This window comes from Conger conger, chromosome 11 (assembly GCF_963514075.1).
Source record: "Conger conger chromosome 11, fConCon1.1, whole genome shotgun sequence".
Classification (NCBI taxonomy): Eukaryota; Metazoa; Chordata; class Actinopteri; order Anguilliformes; family Congridae; genus Conger; species Conger conger.
In genome coordinates, this window is record NC_083770.1 from 30,470,242 (window position 1) to 30,487,807 (window position 17,566).

Below are 17,566 nucleotides of genomic sequence, written 5' to 3' on the forward strand. Positions count from 1 at the left end.
GATCCAGCATAATGCATAACACCAGATATTCAGCTGACATGAGGATCAGTAGCCTAGAACGTGACAGGCATAACATTTATTTTAAAGAGAACCATTCCTTGAAATCTCTCTAAGTAATTTTTACTGAAATACATAAGTAATTTTTAAATTAATAGTCTTATCTTATGTAGGCCTACTCTTAAGTAAGTAGCGTGCTCTTTCCACCTGTGGTCCTTGGCAGGCACATTAAGAGAGGGTGGCTCTGGGCCCAAGCACCTGCCCCTTTTGCCCCCAAGTATGATATCAATCATATAGGCCTACATTTATTCAAAGCTGTTGAGTGTAAATCAGGTTCAAATGTTGACACCAGATATTCATGGAGTTGGAATATTTCCCTTCTAGAGAATCCCACAGGCTTCAGGGTCCCCCCACCATCATTTCCCAATATTCTCTGGGAAACACTCATTTGTATTATTATTATTATTGTTGCCATCATTAAATTTCATACATAAATTTTCATACACAAAATATTCTGTATTATGATATATCCTAAAACAGTTTTTCTCGGTTGGTGGGCCATTTTCTCACTGAGCACCTGCCCCTGGAAAGGTCTATGCCCAGCCCTGGTCCATGGTTATGCACGTTTGTCTCTGCCCAGCCCTGGTCCGTGGTTATGCACGTTTCTGTTCCACCCGAGGTTTCAGACACCAGTGCTTTAGCCAATGCCGTGCACTGCCTAGCACCCCTGTCTCTGGAACAACAGAGATTGGCATAATAATCTGAAATTGAATCCCGCTTCAAACCCTTGCTTAGTTCCAATGTAGGCTACCAAATGTTTGCTCTTGCTTAGTAAAAACGATTGCAAATTGTAACACATGTAATGTGTGTTTCTGAGATAGGATCTGCATAACCAGTCACCCTAACAATTGAATTGACCCTTGGACCATGAACGGCAAAATGAATAGAAGTGGGAAAGCATTGTCCACTAGATGGAGCTATGTAGTCAGCATCAAATGTGGCATATTTATGTAGTCTTCTTGTTTGAGTAGGCTGCAATGCCATTATCTTGGGTGTATCCTTATCTCAGTGTTGTAATATGTTGGAATTGTAGTATCTGCAATGATTGTTTCAGAAAGATTTGGTAGATTTGGCCAAAAAAATCTGCTGGAGCTGACTCATTATGAAGTTTCTAGATGCTTAATGCGATTGCCCATCCTGTAGCACACTTCTTTCTTGTAATGTATCGCTTGTTAATAATTGATTTCAGGGTGTACTGTACGCATAAAGTGGTTTTTCACTCCCAACTGCTTTTCTCATGCTTGCCTCGATCACATTGAGGGTTTGAGTCATAGTGCTCATTTCATGGCTATTTCCCTTTTTTTCATTTTAACATCTCCTGTGGAATTTCTAAACTCAGCACTTTGGATAGATTATTGTCTAGACAGAAAATCTTTTCGAAAATCTGGAGTCACTTCCTAGACACTGGAAAAAATAAAAAAGATTCCTTTGCTTCTATTTGTCGTTTTTGAAGACCAAAATAGTCGTTCAACTAATTATAGTATCCAGTCTGTCAGGGAAAAGCTCATCTCATTTGGGAATATTTAATGGAATAACTGTGGCTTGTATGGAACGCGCATTTTCTGACACATTTTCATACTTTTCACACCTTTTTAAAACACAAACAGCCCTTGATCCTGGCTGCTCAGACACCACACTAATATGAAACGGTCATAAGTGCTGCCCCACCCTGAATAAATGCATCTTGTGTTCTGTAAGAGTCCAGACTCGTTTCATGATTTGGTGTGGTGACCAAGAGAGAAAGAGGGAACATAGATTTAGTTTTTCTTGCACAAAAGCCTGGTTAGAAGGAGGGCCAGGGAGGTTGATGACCTGAGGTTCCTGCTCGATGGTTCACCTTTGGAACTCAGAAGATAACCATGGAATCGCTATCAAACAGTGTTAAATCATTGCCCACCTAACAGAGTGTAGCGATTTACATTCGACACAGATCGATCATGTTAGTTTTCAGAATTCTGTCATGACAAGTAAACAGCACTGGTAGTTCAATTGAAATGGGACGGATTGGTGATCTGCAAGCCTGTTATTTATTTTTGGCTCTTATACCTTACGATAAGCAAGTGTGTTGCATTTAATTTTCTGTTTCTCCCACGGTGAGTGCGCACAAGGAATGCTCATATCTGTGATGTTTTAAGTACCCTGCGTAAATGGTCTAGTGGTGAGGGTATGCTGTGTGATTATTGGCAAGGAACAGTTCTATAAAGGTAAAAACCACTGGACAAACAAGGTACAGTACAGGGCTGGGGTGAATGAGTCTATAATCTTTAGAAAGAGCTATAAGTACAGAAATGACCTCAACCATGGGATAAATTGCCGTATATGAATTAACACATTAAAAGAAAGACTGAATCAGTTAACATGTTCTTTTGGCATAAAAACAAACAGAAAAGTGCTGTTAGTGGCCTGGTTGGGTTTTAGTATATGATGTAGAGTCAGCTCCCAGGGTTCAGTGCTGGCGATCTATGGTTGTTCTTTCCCTCTGGCTGTCTCCTTGAAGCTTTTTCAGCCTGAAATCAATACCCCTGAGTCCTTCCAGAGGTGACCTTTACCAGTCCTGGGCAGCTAGAGGACCTGACCCAAATTGACAGTGAGTCACCAGCAATATGGATTCACATATTGGATTTCTCCCAGGGGCTGATATATTTAGCTTGCTCGTGACCCAGAGTGTTTTTTTTTTTTTCTTCTGTATTTAATTATACAGTGTGGTACTTTTGATTTGTATTATGAATGCTATATTGCATTTCTTACTGTAATTGCATACTTCTGAATCTCCACAAGGCGCTATTGGTTTGAGAAAATGTTAAAATAAGTCTGTTTGCCTGAGTGAGACAGGAAAAGGCTAAGTTAGGATGAAAGGCTCTTTGATTTTAGACCCAGCATCAGGAATAGTATATTGATTGTTATTTCTCACCAGAACACAGGGAAATATGAAAGTTTAATGTGTCCCTGCCTAAGATATGGTGCGGTGAAGATCTTGGATTTTCTTTACCGAATAGATGTACTTTATTAACTTTTAAAGCTTTCACAAATTAAGTTACAACATCCGAAAACTACTTCTACAAGCACACCCTGTGTAAGAATTTAATGTTGAGTGCAGTAGTCATTTGGGAACTGGGTTTGAAATCAAACTGGGTTTCAGTCATAGGGGGAAACTGCTCTTACACTGTAATTGCTTTAGGACACATTGAGAAGCTGAAATGAACTTAAGCTTAATGTCTGCTCTGAATGGTTTGTTAAAAACGGTATGCATACAGTAAGTGTGCTTCATCTTGTCATTAATGGCTTGGGCCTTGGGTCATAGGGTCTTCATAGGGATTTATTCAGTACAGCCGTTCTCTTTTTTGACTTCTCCTGTTAAATCTCTCCTTCCTGTACCACTGTAAGATCCCATAGGATGTCTGTCTTTACTTTAGGTGTACAAACGAAAGAAAGTAAGCGTATTAAAGCTGCCCTGACAGCTAATGGGACGCTTGTGTGAGAGGGAGTCTGGCCAGGGAGTGATACTCGTGGGTCACAGTGACAGATTTAAAGAGGGAAGTCTGAGGCTGCTTGGACCGTTGCAACCAGCGGTGGAGTTCTGCAGCCGGGGTCTGACTTCAAAGACTCTGTAGGACTCCTTCCTGTAATCTTAGGCTAGTTTCTTCTTCTTTTTTCAATAGCCAGACCACATTAATGGCATGACCTTTCCTATGGTGTGTCTCTGGGACTTCCTCTTCTTTGGCCGTGAAGCCAAAAGCAAAATGGTGGCCTCTCTTGATTTCTTCTAATGTATGTGTGAACCTCTTTCTGGCATGTGGAATATTGGAACACTTGCATAAGAATTTGATTGCAACTCCACAGGTGTTTGGTCTCCGGTTAATAATAACAGGATATGGTGAACTAAATATGTCCAAAGTGTATATTGATTCTCAATAGTCTGGAATAAACCTCAGACAAGATGAAATAACGTAACATTGCAATACATTTTGGGCTTTAGGGTTTTTTTTTATTAAGATATACATTTGTCTCTTTAAATTATTTTCTCATCTGTTGTCCAAAAGAGCACTGACATGGGAAAAAATACAAAAATATAAAGATAATTATGAAGTGCCTTATTGCCACATATACAACATGAAAGTATTTTACAAGAACATTAATTGTCAAGATGTTAGGAAACAAAACAAAATCAGTTATTAAAAGCAATTTACACCAAATAGAACCAACCCCAATGCCTTTCATCCGTCCGTTTATGCCACCAGTTCTCATTCCTGACCGTCACATCTCGCGTACCCTTGACATCTTACTAAGCTTCTCCTCGTAACTTTAAGCAAAGACTATAATCCATCACTTCCTTTCCAACCACGACAAGGCCAGCGATCCAGTTACACCACATGTCAGACTGAGTCACAATTACACCCCTGCTTTCATTTCAAATTTAGCAGGCAGGGAGCTGACTCTGCAATGGCAGAAAGTCAGTCCACCAACCATGTCATTACGACTACGGAAAATAATCTTGCTTCAGTCTCCAACTCTCAATACACATTTTGAATCATTCCTTACCCACCTTCCTGCTATAGCCATCCATGCTCTAACGCCTTGAAAACGCATTGTCTTTTTGAGTATATTGACTAATTTCAACATACCCTGAATGCACTCCCTTTGTCTTGTCACCTGTTACTCCTTACTTGTTTGTTTAGAAACTAAAACAAATGTGTAACACTTCAGATTTGCAGCTGGTGTCTTCGAAAGAGTATTTGCATTCAAACTTAAAGCAAGAGAATACAGTGTAGTTTTTTTTTGTTTGTTTGTTTCTTTGTTTTTACAAGATAATGAAAAAAACTCTTAAAATAGAAACTGAGGTAAGAAATTCCAATTCAATATTTAAAATTCAATATTTAAATTCAAATATATATATGACAGACAAAGGTAAGTTATCAGGTCAGACACAACACCAATCAAGCTATCCCAAATAAAGATAATCTGATAAGAATTCTCCAAAGGAAAATGTAACCCTTTCATTTTACAGATGTGTATTAGCTACATATTTTTACACTACTGGCTTTCTGTGACTGATTCTGTGTGTTCTAGCTCACATAGTTGTTTTTATGGTTGTGTATACCAGAGTGCCACAGAATAATTATATTTTCCTATATTTTCCATCACCCTCACACCCTTTCTTTAGGAAAATATAATTATTCTGTGGCACTCTGGTATACACAGACGATGTAGAAAAGCTGTGTAGCGCTGAGCTCATATGGTTAACACCTCGGTCACAAGTTTACCTTTGCGCCATCCGTGAGCTCTTTATAGTGATAGATGTAGGGAAAAGACAATATACATATCAGTAAATATTGGGGAGGAGACCGAACGTGACCCTTTTTGGTTCTCCTCTTGTCATTTTAAAACCTTACTCGACCAGAAGGGCCCCAGCTGGCCTCGGATGTTGAAAAGGAGCGGTAAAGGGGGAAAGGGTGGACTCTGGGACAGGCTCTCTCTGGTCACAACATTAGTCTGCGGGGAGCACACACAGTCACAGACTGTCAGAGCAGGCTTCCCTCCCAGTCTCTGCTACACAGGATCAGTTCCAGCTGCTGAAACCCATTTTACTCACGAGTACGTCCTACCCATAACCACCCCTGCTACACGCACACACTCAGTCACAGTAACAGTCCTCTTTCTTCGGCATGGCTGAGAAGCCATTCAGATATCTAACACGAGGGTGCTGGAAGCTGCTGCTGGCTCACCTACAGGAGATCTGTTTTATACATTAAGCCCACTTTCCCACTTTCCCTGGGCTCCAGCCCGCTCGTCTGTTACAGCCAGCCCCCCCCCCCCCGCGCACAGCAGCCATTTCTGTCTGAGAGACTTATCCCTCCCGCATTCTTTTCAAAATAAAGAAAATGCAGTCTGACACGCAGAACGCAGAGATGTCAGACTTGCACATGTCCTTTGCTGTTTGTGTGCATTTTAAATTGAACCTTTGATTACTTTTTTTTTTTTACTTTACTTTTCTGAGAAACGGTGTGCTTTTTTTATCCTTGGGTAGTCTAGTAATTCTGTCTTTTTCTCTCTCTCGAACTTTGGTCACCATTTAAAGTAAAATTCCCACATACTACTGCCAGGAGTGCTTTCCTGGCAAAGCTGTAATGATCTGCAAAGCAAACAACAAAGATGGACAGATGACAAATATGATTAAATCCTTTCCTTAGGCTCCATAGAAAATGGACTCAGGGTAGACACTCTGTTTTCTAACTCTGTCTCTTTCTCTGTCTCCGTCTTTCTCTTTCTCTGGGTGATAGACAACCCTTTTCCAAAATTAGAAATGTTTGGCAGGTCATGTTGTATTCGAGTATGACAGTGTGTTGACATGAATACATCCCTTTCAATAATACAGTATTTCCTTTTAAAACCTTAAAATAAAAGAACACATGAAATAATGTGCCCATTTTCTTTTTTTTTTATCCTTGGCTAATCATGTGGGCACACTGAGTTCCAGGTGGAAAATGGGCTTTTGCTAACAAAGTATCAAAGCGTTCATCCAACGTGCTTCTCGTCTGACACTGGATCCCATGCTAAGCCGAAGCGCCAGCCACATTAAAAATACAAACCCTGCTTTTCTTCCACAGCTCTCCCTGCATTGCATGGCCTACTCTTACAGCACATAGGGGCCTCAACTGCCATGCGCAATGACTGGCCAATGACTGATCCCAATTCAGAGTCACTCCAGATTCTGTGCACACTGTGTGAACACGTCCATGAGATGATAATGAGATTGGCCGGGTCATTTGCACAGACTTCAAAGAGCTTTAAACATATTGTGATATCCGGTTCCCAGGCTGTTATGTTTGATGCTGGAAGATCTGTCAGCACTGAGATAGTCCGGTGCATGGCCCTAACGTTGTCAGTCATGACCGTCTGGGAACCTGATATCACTGTGAAAGGCAGAGAGTGCTCAGAGGCCAGAGACCTCCCTGTAGGGGGATATCTTTGGTCCAACCTTCGAAGCGCCTGTTAACACAACTTTGTTTGCCTTTCTCCTTGCCAATACCACCAAATGCATACAGCGATAAAGGAAGTCTTCATATTTAAAATGACATGAGAGAATGCTAGTATGCCTCAAATCACCTCAAATAGTGCCCCCCCAAGACAGTAATGAGTTCCAGGTCATGTTGGGAAATGTATTCATTGTTTCATTCCTCTCCGAATGCTTTATGCTGCATATAAAAGTTTACAAGCAGCGAGGTACATCAGCCACACTGATGCGAGCAATGAAAATGCGCGACCTAGTACTTTGGAGCCTTTAAGGGATTCCACTTAACCGTGATCGCTCCTGGATTTGGAGCGGTGGGGAGGCTACAGTGTTTATGGAAGTCAGGTGCACTGAATGGGACAAATGAGCTGAGAAGCAAGGCCTGTGAGCCACTTTCCCCTTCACTGCTGAGCCCAGACACGTCCACACATCTTCCATTTACTAAGATGCGTTATTCCACTGGATGAATGTTCTTATTTTTTGTATTCATACTGCTCCTGCTTAAATATTCATTAAAAAAAATGAAACCCCTCCAATGTCTGCACAATGTCAAGAGAATACAGTGGATTTGAAAGCCTGATTCAGGCATTAGGTGAAGTACACACACACACACACACACATACACACACACTGCGTTAAGTCTCCGCTTCAGCGTTGTTGCTGTCTGTTTCGCATTTCAAACCTATTTCCTCATGAGTGAATTTGCCAAACCTTCCTTCAGAGTGAATTAGCCAGAAATGCATACTGCTTTTCAGATTCTTCTTTTTTTGGGTACAATAAAGAGTAGGAGTTTAAATGTTGATTTAATTTGCTTATGAAGCTTCTCATATTTCCGCCTGGCATGTCCATTGACATTTAGCCAGCCCCCCGGACTGATGGGAACACAGGTATTGTAACTCAAACAGGTTGCTTATTACCTTTTCCTCATCCATTTACTCTAGTCCAATAACTTGGTAGATCAAATACAAGACTGAGAATAATGAAATACTTGCTCTCTAATTGTATGTGTGATCCAGAATATGCACAATCGTAAGTGCCTATACACCCAGAGAAAAAAAAGTTCCCGAAGCCATCTGTCTCTCCTCTCTCCATCACACTCTCTTTCTCACTTGCATAGACACACACACTTTCTGTCTACCCAGGGGGGAGATGGGTACGGAGGGCGAAGGGCACTGTTTAAAGGTCCTCTGTGTAGATGATGCAGGGGCTGGCGTCCTCGCTGGACTCCAGCTGCACGCTGGAGACAAACCAGCGGCGGGCCCCGGAGGCGTTGTAGTGGAGCGTGGTGCGGTAAGTGTTCTTGGCGTGCTTGGGGAATATGATGGTGGTACTCAGGAAGTGCAGGGGCCGCTGGCGTGGCTCAAACTGCAGCTCGGACTTGTAGCTCCGCCACGTGCAGTTGTGCACCGCCACGATCGTCTCGCTGTAGGACGTCACCGTGGGAACCGGGGCGCAGTACACCTGGTCCCGGTAGTGCTTGTCCGAGTCGTACTTCACCTCCGAATTGCACCTTGCGCACCAAGACAATAGACACGGTCATACGTCAATAAAAGACCACAGGCAGCCAGCAGGTGGCACTGTTAAGACCTAAAAGTACCATACTGAAAGATCATTCAGGTTGCAGTATTGCATTGCAGAGACTGACTGGCTTGATTGTAGACAGATGTAGATTTTTTTTCCCTTTTTTTGTCTCTTACTGTATAAGCCAGTTATTCACTGTGGAAACACACTTGATATAATCAGTGAATAAGTGTAGTATTGCAGTGTGTGATAGTGGGAAACTATTCACCTGATCTCTTGCTCTGGTTCAGGGTTCACCTTGATGCTCTCTCCAAAGAAAACTGGGTGCATACGACCCTTGGTGTCCAAGCCTGTCGAGTTCAGGAGCAGATACGGCAACTAAAAGAAGGAAAAATTTTTAAATTACTCTGACAGGTTTGCTGACATGGCCTTCAACAATTTACTCACAAATACACACATACCCACATACCCCACTCATTACATTGCAATCAGGTTTGCTGCAAAAGCGCAGCAGATTTTCCACTCTTAAGATTGTGACTAGCCTTAGAAAGTCAAACCGAAACTGTACTGTTTTGTAGAATTTGTGAAACTCGCATTTTGAAAACCCAGGTGCATTATTGGACGTAGAAAGCATTTAATAATCAAGTGCGGCTACCTACGCTACTGTGAGCTTGCTATGGCACTTTTCCTTGGACATGTAAAAATGACTAATATCAATTACATTCATGTTTAGTGAAAATTGTAAGGGAAATGAAAGCCATTTTTTCAATAAATGGCACTTAGCGTCAGCCGTGTTGCAGGTAGTGTTTTATATTCTGTGACTATTGGATTTGCTCTGAAGGAGGAAGCCTCTCTCCTTGGCCCAATGTTTTTACGCTCAGAGCTCAAGGTCTCTTTCTGCTGAGCTCAGCAGAAGCAGGGGAGCGCCTCTGTGATCCTGTCTGCTTTAATGTTCAGTCTCTTTGTCTAACCTGGGCCAGAGCCCCACATTTTGCTTGTCGAGGCACATGTCAAACCGAGACAAAAATATGCTTTACATTTAAGTCATGCCAACACTCAAAAAACCTGTTCTTCAGCAATATACTGCAGAGAGAGCACAGGTCAACATTTAGACCTGCCTGCACTATCTCAAGCTGAGAAAAAAAAAAAGTCTGCATTCTTACACGTAGGCTTTTTTCAGCCCTTTGCACATCTGCATTCAAGAACTATATTATTATTAAGATTAAGTTAAGTTTAACCGCTCTACCGATCAGTATGTGGTGAGAGAAATGGTGCCCCCTCATCACCTTCTGGAAGCCAGGTTTAGGTTTCCAAGTGTCTGCTCGCAACTCAATCTGACATTGCAGAATGCTCCTCTCCTACTCCAACAACCCCCTCCCCCCCAAATCACCCACAAACCAGCCTCTCTCCAAATAGCACTTGGCCCAGGAAACCCATTAGCCTCAGAACCGCGACAGCAAACAAACTGAAGAAATTAGCACATTGAGTGTGAGGCGATGGCGCAGACAAAGCTGACTATAACCTTACACTGCATGTGGACAGTGATGGCATGCTTTATTAAATGGGGATTTGTCCCTAAAGCAGGTGCACAGGGCAAAGCCATGGGCTCCTGCTGCTAGAAAACAGACAGATAAAAGATCTGTGTGTCCTCCTGGCCCTCTGTCTCCAGGACAGCGCTGTCACTGTTCTGTCCTCTCTGGGAATCACAGGGCCTCCTTAAATCATCTGTCCCAAGCACAAGTGTGTGTGCCAGATGGCTTGGGTTGGCTGGCTGTGTTTGACAGCGGGTACTTATTTTGAATAGTTATAAACTGCACAGCAGTGCAGGACACACCTGTGTATAGGGCGTCACTGTAAACAGCTGAAACGGATGCAGGTTTAAGTCAGTATGGAGACCTGGTGAATGTACAGTGTTTGTGCTGTAAATGCCCTCCTCTGGCCTGTGAAGATCCTGACATGCTTGGGGCCATTTTGCTGGCATTAAGAACTGATGGGTGTTATGTGTTGAAGGTCATTTTCAACCTTTCAGATGAACAAAATTGACTTTCTAGACACCTCAGTGCAGCAACATCGCCCCTCCCTTTCTGAGAAACAGATCTGCTTCTCTTTCGCCTGGTGTCTGTTGTGGAATTCTGTATTGTGATGGAAAGAAACGAGGATGGTCTGAGGATGCAAATAATCCCTCACCATTTTGCCAGGTGAGGGCATGAGCTCACTTGAAATGGAGCTGAATGAGCAAGCAAGCACAAAATGGCGCACGCTCCCTCCCTTCTCTGCTCGTCCTGATCCTCCTAGAATAACCGATGGGTTTAGGACAGGGCCTAAACCTACCTGCTATGTAAAAAGTTTGCTTTCAGTGCCCTGTTCTTTTCTTTGATCAGAACATACAGTGTGAGCTGTATCTCAAGCCCAGAGGATTGGAGAACCTGCCATTACTTTGAGCCGTGAGCGTCTCAGCATTACGATTAAAGCCTTTGTTGTTTCTCGCAACAGTTGATTCTCTCATTCTCCCAGTTACAATGCCACACACTGGAGGGATGGAGGAAGAGACCGAGAGAGGCAGAGGTCTTAATGAAAGCAGAATAAAGTGTGTGTGTGTGTGTGTGAGGTGGGTAGGATCCACATCAGAGCTGCATCTGATGGTGCAAAATTATGTTTTTAGAGTTATGCTAGCGACTGGCTTCACATTGTACCTTTTTTATTTTTTATTGCCAGAGGCAGGACAGTAACTGCTGCAATGAGTGTTTGGCTGCAGATCATGAACACACGCACACAAGCACATATATACACACACACATTCATGTGTACACACATGCACATACAAGCTCACTCACAGGTGTACACTCACACATACAAACACATAGAAACACACACAAACGTACACACACACACACACACACACACAACAGTGATTAATCTGAAAGCTCTCACGTGGATGATTATGTGCCATAGCTTCACTGCATTGTGCCCCTCCCCAAATCTGAATGAGCAGTAATTCCTGCTGCCTCTTGCAGAATACGTTGGTGCCATGCTCATTTGTATTTCAGCTGGATACCAGCCCACACTGATACAAACGGAGTCCAGCCTGTGAGCTGGTTTACCAGCGCTATAACTCCGGAGACACGAGGTCCCCCGGAAGGGCAGTTAATCTGCAAACTCACTCTTTCCCCACGAATGGAGCAACTGGGGACTGGAAAGAAAAACAACAGAACAAACGCAGGGATAGATCCTCATCTCCCCTTTTTTTCTAGATTGGACAGAAATGCCTGGGCTGTTTATCCGCTGGAATGCCTTGGCAGACGTTTAAAAGCATAAACACTCGCGAGTGGTAGGTGGGCTCTGGGCCCTGCTGACTCCCACCACATGTGCTCCATTTACCCGCCGCATACGGAACCCATTCTCCCACAGGCAGCCAACTGTGGAGAATGCCTAACCTGGTCAGAGCGCAACCATGCGAAGATGCAAAACCCGCTTACACACACACACACACACACACACACAGGCGTCCCCGAGCACTGCACTGTTCCCAATTTCTTCCTCTTTTACTGATTGTGTTGATAAAGTTCCAAAGCCTTCAGACAGGCACAGTACTGTATTAATCCTGCGGCCCGAGTGAAGGCTGGGACAGAGTATGGAGGGGGTTTCCGTAGTGCATCTCCTCGCAGTTCCTCGTAGCTTCCTCACTGGCTAGGCTGTCCAATCGAGCGCGGGAAGTGAATGAAAACCTCACAGGGCAATGCCCTTGCTGGGCCTCCTCCATAACATACCGTCTCTCAGGTGGGAAAAGATGGAATCCGGGTGTCCTGTACAGATGAGGAGCAGGGAGGGTGCCTGAACCACGCGGATGCTTCCGAAATTCACAGACCTGTATGTGTGGGAATCGACCTCTGACAAAACATAGACTAACGCAGCATGACATGGGAAAGTCTGGACATCACTGCCAAAGAAATAGACCCCTGTGCTTGTTGGTGGACAGATAACAATTTCTAAGCTGGGACCACCTCTGCAATTGTGTTTGGGTTTACAGCAGGTCACCGGTACACAGGCTCCATTGACCCTCATAATGCTGTCGTTCATCCTCCATGTTGAAGTTCACCTCCCCACACGTCTCTGTTCTCTCTTTAAAGGGGGAAGAATGATTTTATTGTGCCACACAAGCGTGTGTTTGTAAGGTCGATGTAGACCCTGGTATTAAATTGGAAGCGAGAGGCCACTAGTCTTATGCAACTGTCTGCAACACCCCTGCCAGTCCACATGTTCCAAAATAGACCCTTCAGATTGTTCTTAGATGGCATATAATAACAACACTCCAAAATAGAAGCTGAAAAACATCTTCCCATGTGCGAGTCTACCTGCTGTCAGACGTGCAGATCTAAATGCAAAACCAACTGAAAATAATACACAATTAAACAAAAAAAGAGGTTTTCACTTTGATGCATTGTGAAGACTTACAGCACCGCATGAGCTGTTTTTTCCAGAAACAACGTTCTGGGAAAAGTAGAGATTGCAGCCAAATGCACCTCTATCAAAGCTCCTGTTATAACAAGAAACCACAACACAGGTACGCTCCAGCACCCTACACATTCAGAGGATTAAGAGCATATCACTGCTTTTCAGGGCTCAAGAAACCAATGTCACGCAACTCCTACATCTGTGGAGTTAAGCACCGGGTTCAAGGAGCCCTTTGTTCTGCAATCAAAGAAATCAAAGAAAAGCCCAGCACCAGAACCACTGAACCTATTTCAAAATGGAAAAAGCAGCAATGTGTAGAACTATTGTTTTTTTATAGAAGGAAACTCCAGAATAGCAGAACAGGCTAGTCGTATGTGGCACATGTCATCATGCAGGATTATTGGAGACCTAGTATGTGCTGGACGATTGTTCCAGGAAGAGATTTTGAGGCAAGTTGGTTCTGTTCTAGGAAGAGCTTTTTTGAGATGGACGGTGGTCAGTAGACACACTTTTAGAGCGAGATCACCTGCTGTCACTAGCCCGGTCAGACTCCACCAAACATACCACAGCGAACAAGGCAAAAAGGAAGATGTCCAACGTGCCTCAAGCCAGCTAAATAAAAGAGGACTAAGCAGGTGCTCAGCCGCCAGCACAATCAGACTATAGTAAAGGGCCCCTTACCCGGACAACTGCACAGGGAATAGCCTGAAATAAGGGTTCTGTGTGCTCCAGCTCTCCTCATTTTGGGCTAGTCCCCGTGAAATTGTCCGGGTAAGAAGCCTATACCAAACCTTCGAACACGGCCTGCTTCCATCCAAGCATCCATTTAGATAATTTTGTAGAGGGAGAAATTCCAATGAAAGTATCTCGATCAGAACTGCTGTGCTATTTTAGCCATGAGTAATAGTTCCTCACAACACTATTAGAACAACCATTTTTACTGTAGGGAGAGTCTTGTGGGAATTTCCAAATTCCAACTGTAAGCAAGAATGTGTGTGCGCCTGCCCCTGCTTCCTTCTTGAGAAGATGGAGGAGAGCTTGACGCAGACCAAACTTTGCTGCCCAGATCCTCAACAAGGAGGGTCAGTGTGTAGCCCAAACAAACAGAAATGGACGAGTGGGCACACAAACATGCACATGCTCACACACATATGTGCGCACACATTCATACAAAAACATCCATACGTGCTACTGTTCTTGCAAGACCACATACAGAGAGAGAGCCACAACCTCTGATCAAATGACCTGCTTCTCTTACAGGACAGGCTACCAGTCAGAAATGCTGGCATGTGAAAAAGTAGGGCATGGTAATAATTTAGGCCTTTTCACATAGCCCTGTGAGACGGGAACAGTAAGCCAATGTGCTCTCCGTACATCTTAATTTCAAAGATGAATAGGAACATGTCACTGCTCTGAATCAACAAGCTTAAATGCCATATCCCTTTTTCTTGGAAAGAAGAAATAATATGGGTCAAAGTATTTCACTCAGTGAAACATTAACTCTCCGGTAATGTTTAAAAAATTAAAGGCATAGTTTAGCCCTTATCAGTAGAGCACAAATTTTTCAGCGTTTGATTACGTTCTGCCTCCAAAACTTGGGGCAATCCGCTTGATTATGTGTAATATTTAAGAATAGACCTTTTTTTTTCTTTAAAACACAGATGTATATATATATATATATATATATATATATATATATATAATAATTTGTCTTCATTTATTTTCAGGAGCACAAATGGCCTTCTAAGCAATTAAATATGTTGCATGAAACGGCATTTCTAAAAAATAATAATAATTATAATTCTAAAACAAGCAGTGAGCAATGTACTGTATGATAAAACTAGTTTAACGAACGTGATATGTAGGCGACTCGTGAATCACAACATTAGCCTCAAGCCGAATTTTGCTTTTGCCACCTGTTGACCAGATGAAGTGTAGGAAAATGTTTTGCTCTGATCTTGAAGTAAACGGCACTTATGGATGAATTAACTTTGGGGGACTTTGTTTTGGATCACGTTAACGCAAAAATAATAATAATAATAATTATAATAATAATAAGGATTTAAATGCTATTACTTGCAACAAAATGCAATATAAGAGTTTGCGTTTAACACATTCAACGGGGTTAAAATTGCATCAGCTAAATTGTGAAATCCATTCCTGAAAATAAATTGGCCTACTGTCTAAACTTTAGTCTTCGTTACGAACTACATACCCCTCTTCCACAGTGCAGCGTTTTATCACCATTTAGGCATAGGCTATATTTTGTAGAGCGCTGTTTCCGAGGTTCAGGTAAATACTACAAAGCACAAAACAGTTTATGTCCAGATGTTGGCAGAGTAAGTACTGTAATTAGAGCTCTGTTTACTGAAAGAAAATAGAGCCCCGTTTCAGAAATATGGACGTCGGCAGTGTGCACCGTTCATACCGGCTGCTGTCAAAGGAAAATAGGCCTATCTGAATTGTTGTGCAATATTCTGTTTGACGATTCGATAATTTACTTGCCTGCGATAAAATGTTGACCAACAATTGAGGCACTGGCACAACATCGATTGACACCAAAATGATCTACCCTCTAACTTCACCTGACAATTACAATATATAATTGCATAAGCCTACATTTAAATTATTCCGTTAAGTAGGCAAAACTCATATAGGCTACCTTTACGTTCAAAGTGTAAATACAGTCTGTTTGGTATAGCCAAAGCTATTTCTTCATAGAACTAATCGTCGGACTGTCAGTTTTTAAGATTTGTGATGAAATTGTGCAACGAATTATTGATCAGGTGTTTACAATTATGAAGTTTTAATAACACTAACAATTGGTTGTTTGTCATGTTAATTACGCTTCACAACATGACAAACAACAGTAATGTTTCATCTCGTATATGTAGCCAAAACATTTTACTTACCAGCTTGCCTTCTTTGCTCTTCTCTTTATAGTTTCCATGGTGTTCAGCTGAGGTTGTGCAGCTGGCGGATCGCGTCTCTAGCAGAGCCGGGGACAGTGAATAGAAGGGCGGACTTGGGCTTGGGGGAAGCCCAGAATCCGGACTGTCGAGCAACCCTTCCCTGTTCTTTCCTTTTAGACTGTCATCCATAGCTTGTAAATGTAGGTGCCCCACCATTTCTGGGAGAGCTGAATACAAAAACCAGGCGAAACTCTCTCCCAGACGTTCCTTGTCAGTCAGACCTTGATATAAGCCTCGGACGATATCCAGTAGCTAGCTTCTCCTTTATTTTCGGTTCTCTATAAGGAAATGAAAACAGTATCATAATCTCCTGCTTTATTGACAATGCGTGTATTTTCGACCGAGTGTCGAGAGTATGTACTTATAGACTATGTGCATATATTTATCAAATTATCCAAAATATTGAGCTCGTTCGGCAGCTATAGCAAATGCCTATTTAATTTTGTGCTGGACAGAATCACGGATAGGTTGCTTATCGTAGTTTTATCTGTTGGGATAATACTGTGTAAGTATAGTTTAAAAAAGTAAAAATTCTGTTTACATTATATTTTCTAAAATTACACACTATATATACGAAATATGAAATGGCTAAATTGACAGACATGGGACAATTCACCGAAGTCCTACGTGACTGGTTACCTTCAAGCTCCATACCGGGTTCAAGTCTGTAAATAGAGATATCACGTTCCCCAAAGCAATACCTTTAGACCATGTTGACCGGCGATCAATCTCGATTTAAGTAATTCTCGAAGTTGTCCATGGAATCGTGATTCTAAAGTTTTGCAAAATATTCCATTCTTGTAGACGATTTAGAAAAGGTGAACACGGGACACTAACGGGACTAACTAACACTAACAACAGAACTTCCAGTTGTTAAAAACGCAGTTGTCTATCTTGCACGTAGCCGAACTCGCCTCTTGTAATTCAGGCTGGATACTGACTCTCTCTCTTCAACGAAGTGAACTGCTGGATCTCGGAGAGGTTGCTCTTAATGAGAGTGCCAGCTTTTTTCTACCTGGAGCCAGTCCAGCCCCAGGGATTATCTGGAACGATTCCAGATACCGCCAGTAGGGCGAGCCCTTTCTCACATCGCTCCTGTTGCAATCACAAAGAGTAGGCTAGTGTACAATACTTCTATTCGGTGAAAGCTTTTTTTATGGTTGTCACAGTAGAACCGTGACGTAAAAATGGGAAACGAAAAAACATGTATAAAATGCTGGCATGCATTTATTTTTCAATGGCAAGCATATTGAAAAACTGTAATAATAATGTAATAATGATATAATAGTGTATTAATAGTGCCAATAATAAGTGGAAATGTATCTGTAAAATACTCATTACTCAATTGCTCCACTTTGAGTAGGATTGTTATAGCCTAAACAAAAGGCAATTCATGTATTGCCACTATATCTCCACATGGTAGTTATAGTCATTTCTGACTTCTCACACGACAGCATGAAATAATAATAATGTTTATCACAAGTAAAAACAGACCTAGATTAAACCAACCCACCATTTGTTCCTATGGCATGCTTCTCTATTAGTACCCAAGGAA

The 17,566-nt window shown here is 42.3% G+C and overlaps 1 protein-coding gene across 2 annotated transcripts; it reads right to left on the reverse strand.

Moving 5' to 3' along the window:
* Nucleotides 1–4,020: 4,020 nt before the first annotated feature.
* Nucleotides 4,021–16,975, reverse strand: rflna (refilin A). 2 transcript variants are annotated; one of them, XM_061261155.1, is made up of 4 exons: nt 16,713–16,975; nt 15,952–16,289; nt 8,856–8,965; nt 4,021–8,576 (listed from the first exon to the last, which is right to left on the reverse strand). In XM_061261155.1, exons 2-4 carry the CDS (start codon nt 16,165–16,167, stop codon nt 8,243–8,245), a joined length of 660 nt encoding a protein of 219 aa, XP_061117139.1. In that variant the 5' UTR covers nt 16,168–16,289; nt 16,713–16,975; the 3' UTR covers nt 4,021–8,242. The 2 variants fall into 2 exon arrangements, with proteins under 2 accessions (XP_061117139.1, XP_061117138.1); XM_061261154.1 differs by having other exon boundaries at nt 16,651–16,975.
* Between the last annotated feature and the right edge of the window lie 591 nt (nt 16,976–17,566).